The sequence below is a fragment of the Equus caballus genome, chromosome 28 (assembly GCF_041296265.1).
Source record: "Equus caballus isolate H_3958 breed thoroughbred chromosome 28, TB-T2T, whole genome shotgun sequence".
Lineage (NCBI taxonomy): Eukaryota > Metazoa > Chordata > Mammalia > Perissodactyla > Equidae > Equus > Equus caballus.
Window position 1 is genome coordinate 46,764,901 of NC_091711.1, and position 17,457 is coordinate 46,782,357.

The 17,457-nt window shown below is 41.4% G+C and overlaps 1 protein-coding gene across 3 annotated transcripts in view; it reads right to left on the minus strand.

Moving 5' to 3' along the window:
- Positions 1–702: 702 nt before the first annotated feature.
- The window catches only part of SMC1B (structural maintenance of chromosomes 1B), a 77,081-nt gene continuing 60,326 nt past the window's right edge, over positions 703–17,457 (minus strand). For 2 of the 3 annotated variants that reach the window (XM_023631547.2, XM_023631544.2), the window contains 9 exons: positions 16,641–16,786; positions 15,135–15,288; positions 11,488–11,586; positions 9,504–9,660; positions 8,854–9,008; positions 7,715–7,866; positions 5,752–5,821; positions 2,920–3,030; positions 703–1,330 (listed from right to left, as the gene is read on the minus strand). In XM_023631547.2, the coding sequence (XP_023487315.1) occupies positions 1,229–1,330; positions 2,920–3,030; positions 5,752–5,821; positions 7,715–7,866; positions 8,854–9,008; positions 9,504–9,660; positions 11,488–11,586; positions 15,135–15,288; positions 16,641–16,786 (1,146 nt within the window). In that variant the 3' untranslated portion in view covers positions 703–1,228. The remainder of the gene's footprint in view (positions 1,331–2,919; positions 3,031–5,751; positions 5,822–7,714; positions 7,867–8,853; positions 9,009–9,503; positions 9,661–11,487; positions 11,587–15,134; positions 15,289–16,640; positions 16,787–17,457) is intronic. The other variant, XR_011433695.1, reaches the window with a different exon arrangement.

Consider the following 17,457-nt stretch of genomic DNA (forward strand, 5'->3'; position numbering starts at 1 on the left):
CACTGTGTGCCTGTGCCCGGCATGGTGCTTTCAGGAAGGCAGGTGTGTGGCGTTAGAATAGAACTGACTACTTGGAAGGATCAGTGACAACATATGAGTCCGAGTTATGAGAGAACAGCCCAGGCAGAGATAAGGGTCTACACTGAGCTCATGTGGCACTAAAGGGACATTTCAATATTAAGTTGATGTCTTTTGAGGCAGAGGAAGTTGGTGATTTAGATGGGACTGCAGGAGTAGAAAAAGGAACAAAGGATAACGACAGTGGCTTCTGCTATCTACAGTTCATAGCGACGAGCTGGGGGAGGGCAGGGGGCAAGGCTTCTGTGACTTAATCTGTTTCTTAGGGTGCATTTTCTTTACCTGAAACAATGAGTGTTCAAGAGCAATTCCATTACTTCAGGAGGCTCCTCGTTGGTTAGCACTTGGGCCCAAAGCCGTCTTAAGTACAAGAGCGCCGGCACCTTAGAAGTTTTCATTGCGTTGGGAAACGGACATGAAGTAGCATGGAAAAGCCGCCAGCTTACCTTCCTACCCTAACAGTGTATTTAGGGAAGAACTCAGTTGCTACTTGGGAAAGCCTGTGTTCTTCAATATTTCCTTCTTAACGGAAATTCCATTTAGAAAAATTTAGATTGCATTGAAGCAGACAATTCAATTTCACTTTAAAATTTTTTTAGTTTCTAAAATTTTAGATTGGAGACATTTGAAAACAGAATATTTATGTTTTATTGATACTTTCAATATTAACATTAGTTTCTCTAAAATAATTTCCCATAAAACTCAGGTTCAACACCCTATAACTAGTATATTTAGAAACCAAGAGTTTCCCTTAAAGATTACTTAAAAGTACAAGGCAAGGTCAGGGAGAAGATGCGGAAGTCAAAATTTTTCTGACTGGCTTTCAAAATAGAAGTTAAAACTATGGCACAAAATTGTACCCTTTTTTTAAAAAAAAATGAAAAGTAAAAACTCGTTCAAAGCTAACTCTCACAGGAAACTTGGCGTACTGGAACGGGGTCTGAACTCCCTTCCGGGGAAGTGAGCCGCAGCATCTTTGGCTGGTAACCATTACGCTGTAACGGCACACGGGCTGTCTTCTCGCTCCAGGAGTTTGTTATTGAAGAGCTGTTCGAACATTAACGTGAGTACTAAACAATGGTTCACCTGACACTATGTGACTGTCCTGTTGGCTCCTACAGCTGGCAGCTGTGCCAGGGCCCTTGAGGTCCTAACGGGACTCGCGCTGTCTCTTGCTGCTCTCTCGGCCTTCAGTGTCTGGATACTGAGAAAGATCTAGGGTCAAAACTCGGCTGAACATGCAGTCATCTTGCTGAAATGGAGAGAAGACGGTTAAGTCACTTCCTCTACTTAGGAAAAAAATGTTATTAAATGAAAATAATGGCTGTTACTAAGTCTGGATTTGTATTTAACAAGGAACCTCCTTGGGGCTGGCCTGGTGGCACAGTGGTTCTAAGTTCACATGTTCCACTCCTGTTCTGCTTCAGCAGCCCCAGGTTCACCGCTTCAGATCCTGGGTGCGGACATGGCACCGTTTGGCAAGCCATGCTGTGGCAGGCGTCCCACATATAAAGTAGAGGAAGATGGGCACAGATGTTAGCTCAGGGCCAGTCTTCCTCAGCAAAAAGAGGAGGATTGGCAGCAGTTAGCTCAGGGCTAATCCTCCTCCTCAAAAAAAAAAAAACCTTACAGCCATCTAAAAAGGTATATCAATTGCATTTACACCAGTTTTATTTATTAATTTTTGTATTATCTGGTGAAGGGTACCAGTATATGCCACCCCAAAATACACCTCTTTGGCATCTAGACTGCTTTGAGCTAAAGACTACTGAGAACCAGCCGACGCAGGAAAAGCTCTAAAAACTGGGCACAAGTCTTCCTTTTGTAAAGGAGATTTACATTTATGTAAAAGATGACACCCTCCTCCACTCTCGTCAGTGGAGGAGGCACCTGCTTGACTCTGCACGGCTAACCTGACAAACACCCCTTGCGTATCAAACTCTTCCTGGTCACCTTCCCATCACTTGCCTCCCCTCAGAAGCCACAAACCCTTTTTCTTATTTTACCCTAACACGGCATATAAGCCCGAGTTCTAGCCACCCCTTTGGGTTTCTCATTGCTGGGTGCGCCCATGTGTCCATGCGTGATGCACGTGTTAATAAAATTACTGTCTGTTTTTCTCTTGCTAATCTGTCTTTTGCCAGTCTCATTGACAGGGCCCCAGCCAGAGAACCTAAGATGGCCAGAGGGAAAATGATTTTTCCCTCCCCTACACTGGTCTGAGAATTTCTGTTTCTCTCCTGCAGCATATTCCAGTGGTTCCCTAACATTCTGTGGGCACAGAAAGGGAAATTAATTTTTATCTTAGCTTAAAGGAAAGTGAAACCTAACTGTCCAAAAACTGAATGATTGGAGTTAGTTGCCCTAGTCCATTAGCTCGAGTAAGGTGAACAGCTTAAGAAAGGTGCGTTCGAATTCTAAAAGTTACTGAACAACTTGGAACTCTAGTCAATTTGTTTTTCTTCTGGAACTTTTGGAAGATAAATGGTCCTTGTTAGTTCTTCCCCAGTGCATTTGTTTCTGCCTAAAACAGTCAAACATTACAGAAATAGGAAATGCAGTGGTAACAGTCATTCTGGGTCAGTTCATGAGTACTATTATTTTACAAACAAAACTATCCAATTTACTGTTCTGCAATTTTAGATTTGCTTTTTCACTTAAAATATATCTTAAATCTCTGTACTGCTATAGAAAAATATTTGAGTTACTTTTAAATCTTATTTGATTTAAAAAAATCACTTAAGCCTATACTGATCCACTGCAGAAATGAAGGAGTATCCGCAGACCCCCTTGGAACGTGCGGCCGCCTCGGGACTCCTGTTCCCTTCCCCCGGTCTTCACCTCCGGATAGATGCCTATCAGCGCGTCGGCTTTGGAATAGAACTCCTCTTTCAGGGAAATGACTATCATCTGAAACTGTTCTTGAGTCTGCTCTTTGATGTAACTCGATACCTGCAAAGACAGAAAAAGCACACCTTTCACCACAAGGAAAGGCCTCGTTTCTGGGCTCTGGGGACAGTGCTTCTGCATCTCTGAACCCGCCCATTTTAGGTGACAAGGCACTTAACTTGCCTTTCTGGTAATGCAGCAAATCCACTACAATTGCAGAAATGGAAATAGCTCAGATTCTAAAATAAGAGGTTAGTAAAAAAGGACAAGCCTCATTAAATCTATGATCTAAAACTTTGACTATTTTTAAGAATAAAGCTTTAATTTACGAAACTATCATGACTATACAATCAACGTTTATCACAAGATAAAACAAAGACGAACAATCAAATATTTCATGAGGGTGAAGAAAGACTGGTGTTTAAACTTCCAACTTCCTATTCTGCCAACTCACAGCCTGAAGCTGGGAAGAATATGGCAGTTATATATGTTCATAATCCATAATCAAGTCATTTGGTTAAAGGGGAATTCAATGGCTCCTTCAGGAAGCTCAGTTCCAAGGAATGAGAAGAACAAACTGGGTTCTGGACAGGAATGGGTCTTGGCGAACAGGCCCCACTCAGAACTTGGAGAGTGACAGAGAACTTAGACTCAAACCACAGTTTAACAAGATACTTGCCAACCCCCTAAATCTCTGCAGGCCTGGAGTGGGTCTTCTCCATGTGGATTGGTCCTGACTGCACCCAAGATACTAAGGACACAAACTTCAGAAGCAGAAATGGCAGCTTCAGTTGAGAAATGAGTCACTGGCTGAGGTGAATGATGAGAGTGGAGGAAAGCTGCTTGTGGCTAAGAGGCTGAATTCATAGAAGGGATCCGGCATTAGAGGCAGCAGTAGCCGCTACGATACAGGACTAAACAGTCTTGAGATGATAGGAATGGAAGATGTATAGAAGCAAAGACGGAAGGCATGCATTTTGCTGGGAGAGTTTACCGTGATAAATGTTGGGCACCTGATCACAAGAGGGAGTGGACGCTACTGCATCGTTGCTCATACTACCTAACTGCTTATACTTAATTCAGCAATAGAGTGCCAGGAATATAAATCTCAAAGGGAAGCCAGAAGTTAGGTTTTTAATACATAGGATGGGTGCCAATGGAGAAGAGTCTTAAGACCAAGTACCTGAAGATGGCACTAATACAAACATCTAAGTTTTTCTAGAACATATAGATACCTTAAATGCTACTGAGAAAAGAGCCAGTCCACAAAGACAGATCCCTCCCCCAGCAGCACACAGAGAATACGGGCTACAAAGGGCCAATATTAGCCTCCTAGGGGAGACTTCTCCCCAGTGAGTCGGGCCGTGGAGTCCAGCTAGCTGACGCATACTGGCTGACATTCAGAAGAGGGAAATCAAGCTTTTCTTTTGTTCCTATGTTTTCTTCTCCTTCCCCCAGTTACCTGAAAGTCTCTGGCAGCTCACAGAATGTGGCTCTTGCCCGTCCTCTACAATGTTCAAGGGCCTGGGGATTTGTTTTGTTTTTAAATTTTGTGGATATGGAGTTGATGTGCTAAATTTTCAACACTGTGACATGCTCAGTAAGCAGGGTCTGAGAGAGATTTGGGTTAGATGAATACAATTTGGGAAATGTTGAAAGATGACATTCAAGCCAAAAGAAGGTACCTCAGGGTAAAGCTGCTGAAAGTTCCCTGACTCCCAGGTACTTCACATGAGACTCAACAGAGTCAGAAATCAGGGAGGTCAGCTCCAGAAATAGAACCTGCCAGGGCGGCGCCCCAAGAGTGAATGCATCTCTCAGGGGCGGGCTCGTTACCCAGGCTCATAAGACTAGGGTATAAACCAGAATGCCAATTTACCAATTAATAGTGAGAAATATTTCTGTCATCATGACCAGAGCAGCCTCCTTGTAAGCAGCTGTAAATGCAAAGCCCAGTCATTTCTGGAAGATGGATGTGCCTGGAATCAGAACCAGGAGTCAAATTCATCCATCTCCAAATATGGATGGCTCTGGCAGGAGGACCACGACCCCGGGAATCTGCAGGCAGGAGCTGTCCCACCCCTGGGCAGTGATGGGCACTGCCAGTGTTTGCCTCCGTCCTTTGGTCATGCTTCCGTAGCTGACCTCACTCTCATGTCGAAAATTTCCAGTCAAGATATGTGGCCAGCCTGAGAGCCCGTCTCCCAGTAGCCTGGTATAGCCAGGCATTGATCTCTAAGGCTGACTCGAAATTGAACTCTCAAGAGTTAACCTGTTTCCTTAGTTGCCTCATTGTTTCAAATACTGAAAACAGGACCACGTACAAGTGCTGTAAATGACTGGATAAATTTTAATAAATGAATGGGGGGGCAGACTTTTGAACTCTAATTCCTTTGGAATTTTATTTAGAGATGGTAGTTTTGGACTTTGTAAACAACTAATTTGGTCCTGTTTGCCTGGGTGCTTACCATTGGAGATTCTCTAGGTCCCAGTATCTAATTCTGGGGAGAAGCGAGCTGCCCTGCAGCAATGCTGTGGATCAGGTACAGTGATCCTCACTTGACTCCCAGTATCAATTCCCCAACAACTCGTGCAGGGTCCCCACAACCTTGAATGAAAATTACTACCCTGAATCATCTGGTTTTTAGTCATTTAACTTAGATTTGCTTTTTAATCAGCAATTATCAAACAAACTCTCTGTTCGGGGTAAACTGCCTTCTGACCACAACATGATCCTTGAACTGTATACATTCTATTAGAAATTAAATGCAGAAAGAAACTTACTTTGCCAATGTTAGTATTGTCCAGGGCTGCATCCACTTCATCTAAAACAAAGAATGGAGCAGGCCGAAAACTAGAAAAAAATTACAATCAAGTAAGCTACAACTTTCTATTTGCTTTACGAAGACTTGGACAACAAGATTAACAGTATTCAGAACGAATAAGATACGTCCCTTTGGATGCTTTTGTTGAGGTCACCAATGACCTCTGTGTTGCTAAATCCAGTGCTCAGTTCTCAGTCTGCATCCCATGACCTTTGCAGGTGGTCCTCTGAGATCAAGGATGACAGGGTCCACTCCCCCATCTTACCCACTGTTCCTTCCTTGTCTCTTCTGCCAACTCCTCCTCATCTTTCTAACTTCTTAACACTGCAGTGCCCTCAAGGCTCAATGCTTAGAGTGCTCCTCCATCTAATTAGCTCCCTTGCGATTTCACGTGATCTCAAGGTTTTAAACGCCATCCGTATATTGATGCCTCCCACGCTTCCAGTGACAATTCTGAACTCTTGCCTCACGCATCCAACGGCTTACTCAGTTCCACGTGAGTGTCTAATAACCAGCTCAAACTCATCCAAAATCGAACTCCTCACCTGCCCCTGCAAAGCTCTTCCCTCCTGTAGTCCTCTCCGTCTCAGGTAGCAGCAGCTCTTATCACTCTAGTCGATTAGGCCAAAACTCACCGAGTCATCCCTGACTCAGCCCTGGTCCCACTCGTCACCATCTTTCACCGGGACTGCTACAATGGCTTCCTAACCCTGTGCCTGCCACTGCTGTGTGCAGTCTATTTTCCACAAGTCCAGGCTCACTCTGGCCTCAGGGCCTTTGCATTTGGTATTTCTCAAGTCTAGAACTTTCTTCCCTTAGCTATCCCCATGACTTGTTCCCTTAATTCCTTCAAATCTATGCTCAAATGTTACCTTCGCAAACAGGCCTTCATGGAAGACTCTTTAATATTGCAAACCCCTCCCTGCTACTTATTATCTCCATTCCCTGATTTAATTTTTTCTCTTTAGCATCTGTCACTTTCTAATAGTCTGTATATTGGAGAATTTCTTTACTAATATATCTTATTTATCGTCTTTCTCCCCAACTAAAATGAAGTACCTTTGAGGCAGGGATGTTGTTTTGTTCACTGCTGTCTCTCTAATGCCTATAATGCCATCTGACACATAGTACATATTTAATAAGTATCTATTAAATAAATGGATGGAAACAACACCTAGCAATAGTCTCATTCTGCTAAGATTTACTCAAGACAGCCTCATGGTTAGACTCCTGCCTCCCCTGAATCGATGGTATTTCCTTCTCCCTTCCTGTAGTGGCATATTCCTTTTCCTTCTTGAGACTAGCTGTACAACTGTTATGTTGATCTTCCTGATTATGAAAATAGAAAGGCAGTATTATCTACACCTTAGATCTTCATCTAATGCATTGAATGTTGAAATTTAATTGCCTTAATTTTAGCTAACTTCTTATTTCTTGATTTACTTTACAAACAAACAGTGCTACCATCATCAGTGGAAATGAGGCTAAACATTTTTTTCAGAAGAAATACTTTGCTTTACATTTCTTACTAAATAGCAGATCTCTGAATACAGGCTAGGAAAATAATATGCAAGTTGGATGTTTTTGTTTTATTTGGGTTTGTCATTGTTTTTTGGCAATTGTGATGTCAGTTCTGGCCATTCAAAATATTTATTTTTCTTCTTTCTTTTCTATAAAGCTGGAATATTAGTAGCTACTGATAATAACAGAAATTGAATGAAAACCTGTCCAAGACTTCTTTCTTAGATTTGCTGTCTAAATTCTTATAGGCCTAAAGCGTAAGCTGACTTGCCTGGCTGAAGAAAGAGTCTTGTATGACATAGTTAAATATAACTAAAGACAAGGAATTAACGAATCTTCTGTAGGAAGGTCCATTTGGTTTCTGCCCTGATACAGAACCGAACAGCCCATTGTGACCTTACCTGTGCACAGCGAACAGGAGAGCCAAAGCTGCCACGCACTTTTCTCCCCCTGACAAATTGTCCATTGGCATGAACCGTTTGCCTGGGGCCACGCAGTTATAGCTAATTCCCTCCAGGTAAGGCTCTTCTGGGTTCTCTGGGCTAAGAAATGCCTGAAACACATGTTATTTATTTAGCAGTATCAGAAAAGCAATTAGGAAATTTCAAACATCAATAAATAATGTATTTAGCTCTACATGTAATCACAGAAAACAGGCTTGTCTGGGTGGGAGAAGAGGGAAAAGATTCTTACAGACATCAAGGGTCAGGTCTTCCCACCAGACTGCCATTCAAACCTCAGCAGCACACGCTACAATCTTAAAAAAAAGTCTTCATTCAATTCACTCATTGGTCCATTCATCAAATATTTACTGAACACCTACTATGGGCCAGGTACTGTAGCTACAGAGATGAATCTTACCCTCAGGAAGTTAATGGGGTTTATTTTAGTCCGAAAATAAATAAATAATTTTCCAGTGAAATTCTAAATATCTGATCCAGGATCACCTCTCAGTCATAAAAGACCACCAGAAGAAAGAGGTAAAAGCAGATATATAAGATCCGATCTACATCTTTATTCCATAGTCAATTCCACAGTACTTGCTAGGGATATTGATAATGGAATGGGGAATGGTCACAGCAAAGAGACTATCACATAGGGATATAGCTGGATTTGACTCCTGCCTTTAGTTCTTTCCCTCTCCTTTGTTACTCTGGTCAACTCCACAGACCCCAGAGCAACCACTTCCCAAGATCCTCTTCATTACCCTAATTTAACTGCAGAGACCACTGGCAGTTCTATAAAATCAAATTAGTACCAGACAACACAATTTCAGAACTGAAGAGAACTTGGAAACCAGATGTCTAACCCACTCATTTTTCAGATGAAGAAACAGGACCAGAGAGATCTGACTTGTCCAGGCTGGCCAGCGGTGGAGTGAGTGGGATCTAGAACACAGGTCATGATAACCAATCTTCGTGAGCTGACTCTGCCCCAGAAATGGGCCACTCAAACAACATGGTGGGTTATTTACTACCAGAAAAAATTACCAGTGATAACACAATGTTCCCACTCAAATTTGTGGGTGAAAAATACATACTTGGGCACTGTTGTTTCTGCAGAGCTTCTTGTAGATTTGATCAATTGCGATTGAGATGTGCTCAAAACACTGGCTGAAAAGATCATATCTCCTTTTTTTCACCTGTTCAAACTCTTGCCTACACATTCTGGCTTCCTTTCTGCTGGCCTCAAAAGCTAAGAGAGAATCAATATTCTTTATTTTGGAGACCACTGAGGGGCTTCTTTTATTTCAGCTTTAAAGCATAAAATATTTTAATAAATTGGATTTTGAGTTTGGTTGTCTTGAGTAAAATCTACCTTCAAAATACCTCAACTATGATTAATTCCAAGACCATGGCTCTTACAATTGATAAGCCCTTTTTCTAGAAGGGTTAGTTTTTAAGTAATAATGACAAGTTCTGACAGAGTATCTAATATGCCTATTATGCTCTATGAAGAAATGCCTGTTCTAAAATAAACAATACACCTGTTTTTAAATTAAAGCAGAACACTTTTCAAAAGCAAGTAGTCATTCAGTATTAAAAGTATGCATTAATATAAGACAATAGAGAAAAATCTATATTAAAAACAAAGGCACAATCAAGGGGGGATTGTTGGTAAGTGTTACAGAAATCAAAACCCCTAACACCCATGCATATGATCTTGCTAACAACTAAAGCTCAATTTCACCATCTGTGGACTCCTGAAACTTGTCTCTGACAGTTTTTAGGTTCTCCACGGCTCTCAGGTTTGGGGCCGCTGTCTTCAACAGGACGTCTTCCTGGGATGCGACTTGCTGTAGCAGGAGTCTAAGGTGGGCCTCGATTTCGTTATCGGATTGTAGAGCCTATTATTGGTAAAGAACAGCAATGACTGGCATGCCTTTTAGATCCAAACTGCTAAGGTTATTAGGCACAGGGCCTTCAGGATCTGGCCCCTGCCCCACTCCCTCCACATCTACTCCCTCCCTCCCTTGAAGCTCTCTCTGAGTCTGAAATGCAGGGAGGCCACACTATTTGTGTCTTCTTGCTCCACTGTGTTCTTTCATGGCTCTAGTGTAATAGACGCTGCTTTCTTGGAACATGCTTCACCTCCATATTTCTTAATTCTGGCTAAAAAGCAACGACTCCTATGTAACCTTCATTTACTCATTCATTAAATATTGGTCATCTATTATGTATTAGACACCGAGGATTCAATCATGAGAACTCTTCTGTCCTTGCCCTTAAAGAGCTCATAGGGAAGTCAGACGTAAACTGGCATTTACGACAGTATGAAGACTCTAACAGGCAAGCAGGGGCACTACAGGGCAGGGGGAAGGGATCTAGCCCATCTGGAGGGATAACACTGAAGCTGACACCTGAAGGATGAAGAGAACGAACTTAAGTGAGGAAGGAGGGAAAAAGTGGTATAGGCATGAGCTTCCAGGAAAACTTTCTTGACCTCTCAGAGGGGGTTAATTAATACAGGATAAAGGTGACATTTTGATTTAGATGGGAAGAGAATTATTTGAAAAATGTTGAGTAAATCGGTTAACTTAGCTAATTTTTAAAAAACAGAATGTCACCTCATTACATATACTAAAACAAATTTCAGGTGAATCAAATAGATAAATGAAAACAAAAGAAAGCTGTAAACAGGAAGAAAATATTTATTCAGTAGTGAGGTGGGGAAGGACTTTCTAAATATGAAAGCACGAAACAGACTATAGAAAAGACAAAAGCTTCTTTCTGATTGCCAAAAGATACCACAAATACAATCAAAGAGCCCAACAAATCTAATAAAATATACTAAGAACATAAGAAATTAAAATATGTGGTGAATATCGCTACTCGGCATCTATTCTCCATTTCCTCCTTTCTAACAGAGCCCAAGTTTGACCATTCCTGCCTCATGAGTGCCAGGTACCTGGGGTGAGATAGCCTGCTTGGTCTAAGACAAATGTACCCCCATCCCTAACAGTGATTGGTCAGGAATGAACATGTGAGCCAATTCAGGTAACTGCGATGAGGGGACAATTGCTGGAGCTTCCTGGGAAAGCTCTTTCTTCAATCTTAAGAATAGCACCACTGAAAAAGGCAGCTTCTCTCTTCTCTGAAGGTTGTGGTTGTGTGGAATGGCTATGGTCATTTTGCTCTCATGAGAGAAGCAGCCTAAGGACGAAGTCAAAACACAAAGAAATGTATGGCTGTGTGGATGACTGAGAAACAGCCAGAACTGCTAAATGAAGGAGACCATGAGGCTGGATTCCAAGGCTGCTCTGCAGGTGTGAAGGATCTGTCACCTACTGAGGGTATCTCATTGGGACAGTGACAGGGCAAAATCAGGTTGCTAGAGTATCTTGGCTACTTTTGTCTATTTCAGGACTTCTCAAAGACTTCAACATTCATTGTGAATCTCCAAGAAAAGAGTCTTTCAAAAAACTGGCTGATCACAGAAACTTTTCTTCTTTGGCAAGATATTTTCACGGTACTAGCGTTTTACAGAACACATAGCAAGAAATACTGATATAAACATTTTAAGAAGTGACCTATTTACACTATTTCTCCAAAAACCATTAGGAAATCTACTTTTTCCCTAAACTTATGCTCTAGCATCTAAAAATTATTCTGCAGTATTTAAATATTCAATATTACTGTGAGTTAGTCATAAACAACAGAAATCTTTCAATTACCTTCAAATCCTTTCTTAGGGAGCTGTAGTCTATCTCAATGGCTTCTTCTTTTTCATATATATCAATTGTTGCCTGGGTGCTTTCTGCTTCAGTTCCCAACTGAAAAACATGTGAAGCCCTTTCCTTGTTATCTGAAATGGTGACCTCTACTCATCCGTCTGCCCCAAGCCTTTCAGTTGATTGCTATCTCACTCGGATTAAGAGTTAAAATCCTTGCGTTAAAGGGCAAGGCCATGCTGATCTGGCCCAAGGGATCTGAGCCTCTGTCACCCCTTTAACTTCATTTTGCGTCAGTCTCCCCTGGACTCACTCTGCCCCAACCACACTGGCCTCCTTGAACAGAGCAGGCACATGTCCACCTCAGGGCCGGCACACTGCCCTCTGCCTGGACAACCTTCCCCTAGCTGTCTGCATCACTTCATCTCTCTCCTCCTCTATTTACCGGCTACCTTCTCTCAGGCAATCCATGGCCTCTCCATCTAAGATTGCCAACTCCCCACCACTGATACTCTTTATTCCCCCTCCTGCTTTATTCTTTCTTTAGCCTCTATCACTACCAAATACATAAATATTGTTTTTGTTTACCATTTTGTTTGTGTGCCTATCTCTTCCTCACCAGAATGTGAAGGAAGGGATTTTTGGCAGTTTTATTTACTGCTGTATTCTCGGTGCCAAGTGCAATGACTGACAGCATAGATTTGAATTTCAATATATCACTCTGCATGAAGGAAGGAACAGGAGAGAAGGAACAAATAAATGAGCACTTATTCAATTGTAGGCTGGCCTTTGGTGTAATGCTGATACCAAAAACCAAGACTCACAAATTAAGAGGAAAAAACCCTTTGTTACTCACTCCTTTCTAGATAGTCTCAACTGAAACAAACTCATGTGAAACTATTTTTGGAATTAAATTTATGTAATATACATATGTTAAAACAGTTCACATAGAAGTTGAACTTGGACACAAAATGTAACACTGAATTCCTGAATCTCACGATTCCTATTTATGTAATTTGACATCATATTTTATATTAAGCTTCTATATGAGTCATCTGGTGTCTTGCTATTCAAAGTGTGGTCTGCAGGCCAGCAACAGTGGGCCTCAGCTGGGAGCCATTAAAAATGCAGACTCTTAGGCAACAAGATCTCCAGATGCTTCACGTGTATAGTATGATTTGGGAACCAGTGATCTAGTTTCCCCCACAATGTAAGAGTCTTCTACAGTAACACTGGCAGGTGTAGGTAACTTACCCTCTATCTGAGTATCTCCAATGGAAGAGAAATCTCAGGTTCTACCTCATTGTTGAAAGACAATTACGCCTACAACAACTGTTGTCAGACAATTAACTCTACTCAGCGATCCTTGTTCAGCCCTCCGGAGAGAGACAATTTATACCTAACGCCTTTTCTATTCTGGGCTTTATAGAATATCTTGTACAGTATCCCCATTACATAGCCACTACTTGACAGGCTTAATCAATTCCAGTCGGAGAACTCACCACTAGAGGCCCTCCATCTTTCAAATACAAAGTGTTCCCTAGCAAAATAAATCGGACTCCGTGCACTCCATGCCACGAACCCGAGAATCCCCCTCAGGACCAGGAAGAACAAGTGTGATCCTCCTTCTATGACACACTTCTTTTACTGGAGAAGAATGGTCATATTCCCCAAGCTTTCTCTTCTCAGCACGGTATGGTCTGGTCCTTTTCACTATCCCAGACACTTTACTCTTAAAAAGCATCATGCTTTAAAAAGTGAATGCAATATTCCAGTGTGGCTTGACAAGCACACAGTGGAGCAGAACTACCACTTTTTCTTTTTAGACAATGATTCATTATTAAGCCAGCTTAAGGTCTTAATACCTGCTTTGAAATACCCCACCATGAATATGAAAGTCTTTCAAGCTAATAAAGAAGTAAACAATTTCACATTCATGCTAATAAAGAAGTAAACAATTTCACAACATGGTAGGCATGTTGGAATATACTTTTGAAAGAAAATGGGACCAAAGCAGTAGCATGAATACTTGACCAACAACATTCACTTAGATGTCAGCTGTTAAAATCGCTCCCTCCTCTAGTCTATTCTATAAGAAATCTCTTCTAAAATTTCATTCCTTTTTAAACAGACTTTCTATTTCTTTCTATAGTATAGTGAGAGTTGTTTTTCCGCTCCCATCTACTGCTGTTAACAGATCCTTCTCTTCACTCTCTCTCTGCACCCACAAAAGTGTACACGTGACCCAGAATGAGCCAAGCCGAGTTCTTCCCAGGATTTTTCTAACAGAGAGGGGAGGGAGAGCTCTCTTTCCCCTCTGGTCAAAGCTAGTGGTTACAGCTGCAGCCTCATGGAGAAAGCTGATCTGAAGGAATAAAGCCAGTATATACCGAACCAGAAAGAGTTCTTGGCAGTGCCCAAATTCCTGGACTGAGTCATGCGTGAGACCACTTCCATTCCAGCCCTATCCCTTTACCCCTTCCCCCAATACCCGCCTTAGAATCATCTGAGTTGGGTTTATGTCACTTGTGGCCCGGAAATGGTTTTCTCCTTTCCTTACCTCCTATCTGGAATGTAATCTCTGCCAAAACAGAGAAAAAAGACAAAGACTTTTTGAGGAAAATATTATACTAGAATTATGCTATAAGAAGTGGTCAATATTAGGAAAAGAAAAATTGTTTTATAGATACTTCAGTTGGAACAATCCAAGGACTGAAGACTTCTTGTGGAGTGGAAAACATGATGGAACTGAATGGATTTCTGACTGTCTGAGGGCAGAGTAGAAATGGGGGGAGGAAGGACGTAGCAGGGGGAGCAGAGAAAAGAGATATACTAACGTACGCAGTAAAAGCTCAGAGATGACTTGAGAGGCAAAACAAATAACTATTTTCACCATCTTCTGCATTAGCTAATAGTAAGACAGTCTTTCTGAATGTACAGTCATATCTTTCCTAAATGAAGGACAGAACTAAGGGCGTATACTTCCAACCAATGTAAAGAGCACTGTGTAATACAAATGGGGTGAGAAAGAAAGAAAAAAGGCAGACAGAGAAATGTTCACCATTAGTGGACCTTGGTTTTATCTTCTAATCCCTTGGGGGTCCATGGGGGTCCATTTTTGCTTCCCCCTGCACTCTCGCCACCTGGAGAGACTCAGTGAGGCATGTTTCTTCTGAGAACCACCTCGAATCGTTGGTGAAGGTGCAGAGCAAGACCCCTCCACACACCATGTACAACGTTAAAAGAGTACAGGGCAGTGCTCATGCCAGTGGGCCACTTGCCGCTTGCACACTGCCTACGGTTCACTGTGGCTAACACCATCTCCCCAAAGTGTTTCACGTGCCAACAGCTTTAATTCTCTGATTTCTCATGGGTATCTATATATAGGTAAGACGCTCTGGTTCATTCTGTGGAGCTAAAAGAACATGGATTAGCAAGAGTGAAGAGAACTGCATGAAATGCCTGGTCCTCTGTAATGATGACCATTTTGCCTTCTCTCCCTCTTAGCAGGAGGAGATATCTTTTCTGCCTCTAGAGGGGCTTTAGAACAGAGGGAGAATCTGCAGAGCTGGGATTTCACTAAGCAACCAAAGGGCGTTACACTAAGTTCCACACCACTGCATGTATTTTAAAACCATTTGCTAGAATACCTCCACGTCAATGATGTCATCCAACGACCCCAACAAAAGAACTATTTCAATGTCTTGAACTTTGCAGTTAAGCAGCATGTTATGCTTCTCTAACCGTTTCTGTTCCAGAGACGTTTGAATGACTACAGCCTTTCTTTGCAATTTCCCCACTTCCCTGTAAATACACAGATATGAAAAAATGGTTATATTTTACTCATTATGTAACGTTGTACAAAGGAAGAAAAATGTATGTGCTATAAATTTACATAAATATTTTTTCCTATGAGTACTATAAATTCTAGAGATATCTCATTGATGCTTGTAATTTAAACTTTAACATTCCCGACAAAGGCCATGACTGTAATTAGTTAATTCGAGGGAGTGTTTTTCAGTAATAAACATTATTATTTTAATCAGGCTACCAATAGTACAGTGCTTTCTAGTTACTTTATCTTTAAATCTGTACAATTTTTCAAGTTGCATTTCTCCCTCAATGTAAGCTCTACATTTTAGAACCTCAAACCAAGAGCAACAGTTTCTCAGCAAGAGAAATACCTTACCAATTAAGTCATTACACACCTAATAAGCCAAAGTGTTTCTTACTAACACTACCACTAACGCAATGCCTTCTACATTAAATGAGGGCTTGTGGGTTCTATCAGTTGAAACAATGTGGGATTTTAAAAAGGACCTAAAAACAGGATCAAAAAATAAAATAAAATAAATTAAGAATTATATGGTTTTCAAGACTATGAAGATAAAGAGAGATGTGGTTCTGTTTAAACTAAATGCAAGACCAAACAACAACAACAACAAATCTTAGCCAAAGAACTTTCTGGCTGTATCTTGAAACACTGAAGGTCTTTGAACAGTGAGGAAAATTATAAAATGTCAAAAGGTTGAGCAAAAACAGAGTGCTCATTTCATCTGCTCACTTATGGTCGTGTCTATCACACAGGAAAGCGGATGACATTGTGGTGCAACAAGCCAGCTGATTCAAAATGCTATTGTCATCATCGCAAACACACATGCTCATCATGTGCCAGGTATATGTGCCACATGAACAGCCACTCATTTAACCCTTACCACTATTCTATGAGGTAGGCCCTATTATTATCTCTATTTTCCAGATGAGGAAATGAAGGCATAGTATGCAAGTGGCAGAGCTGAGACATGGAACCATGCAGTCTGGCTCCAGATTCTATACCTCACCTGCTATGCTTTGTCACACAGACTAGAGGGAGACTCTGTACAACAGGAAGATACCAGAATCCAGGGGATTTAGGGCAAGGGACCCTTTATACAGGTCCATGTTTTCATCTGCCAAAAAGAACTATTCACTGTAAGTAACTAACCACCTCTCTTGGTTTTCTCCCAAAGTAGAATGCTTGAAAGGTGTGATGTGGGACCAAAAGCAACAAAGGTACATATTCAAATAACAAAACTTCCTATAATAAATTTTGAATTGATGGTAAACATCTTTAAAACTCTATTATGGTCTTTCAAACTTATAAACTTCTTAATTACCTATCAACAGCCAAAAACTTCTTCCGATCCTCTTCAAGTTGAGCTTGGATTTTCTCAATGTTGGAATTCTGAGTGACAAACACGTCCTTAAGTTGCTGCCGCTTCGCCATGAGTTCATCTACAATGTGCAGACAATCTTCCTCAGCCTGAATGGAGGTGATTTGCACTGTGCATTACCATCTTTTACACTAATAATGTCAACAGATCATCTTATCAATAAGCCAAACTAGTCATTCCGAGATAAACCCTTATCCTGTGTGTTGCTTGAACCTCTCTCATAGAAGGTGACCCACTATTGTTCTACATTTTTTGGAAATTGGTAATTGCTACCTGCCTTCCTCCTTCACTTTGGATTCATTCCTCAGCTTGCTGCCATCTGAGTTCTGTTCCCATTGTCCAATGAAAATGTTTGCTACTGTCACCTCTTAGTTGGCAATTAAACACATTTTCCAGGCTTTACCTTTTTGACAACTTTCCTCACTTCCTCCTTCCTGAAACTCTGGGCTTCTATGCTATCACCCTTTCTGGTTCTCTTTATCACCTAGGTGACCACTCCTTCCAGAATTCCATTCTTGCTCCACTGCTCTTCACTGCCTACCTCTCTGCTTGGGAGTCTCAACTTTTCAGATATGTTTCCATTTACTCCCATAAACCAGCCTAGACTTCTCTCACCTACCTAATCTTTAACTAGCTGCTGGAAATTGCTATCTAGATGGCACATAGGCAACTCAAGCTCCACAGATTCAAAATTTTCTCTCCTTAACCTGTTCCTCCTCTCCACCAATTGCCTAAGTTAGAACTCAGGAGGCATCCGTGA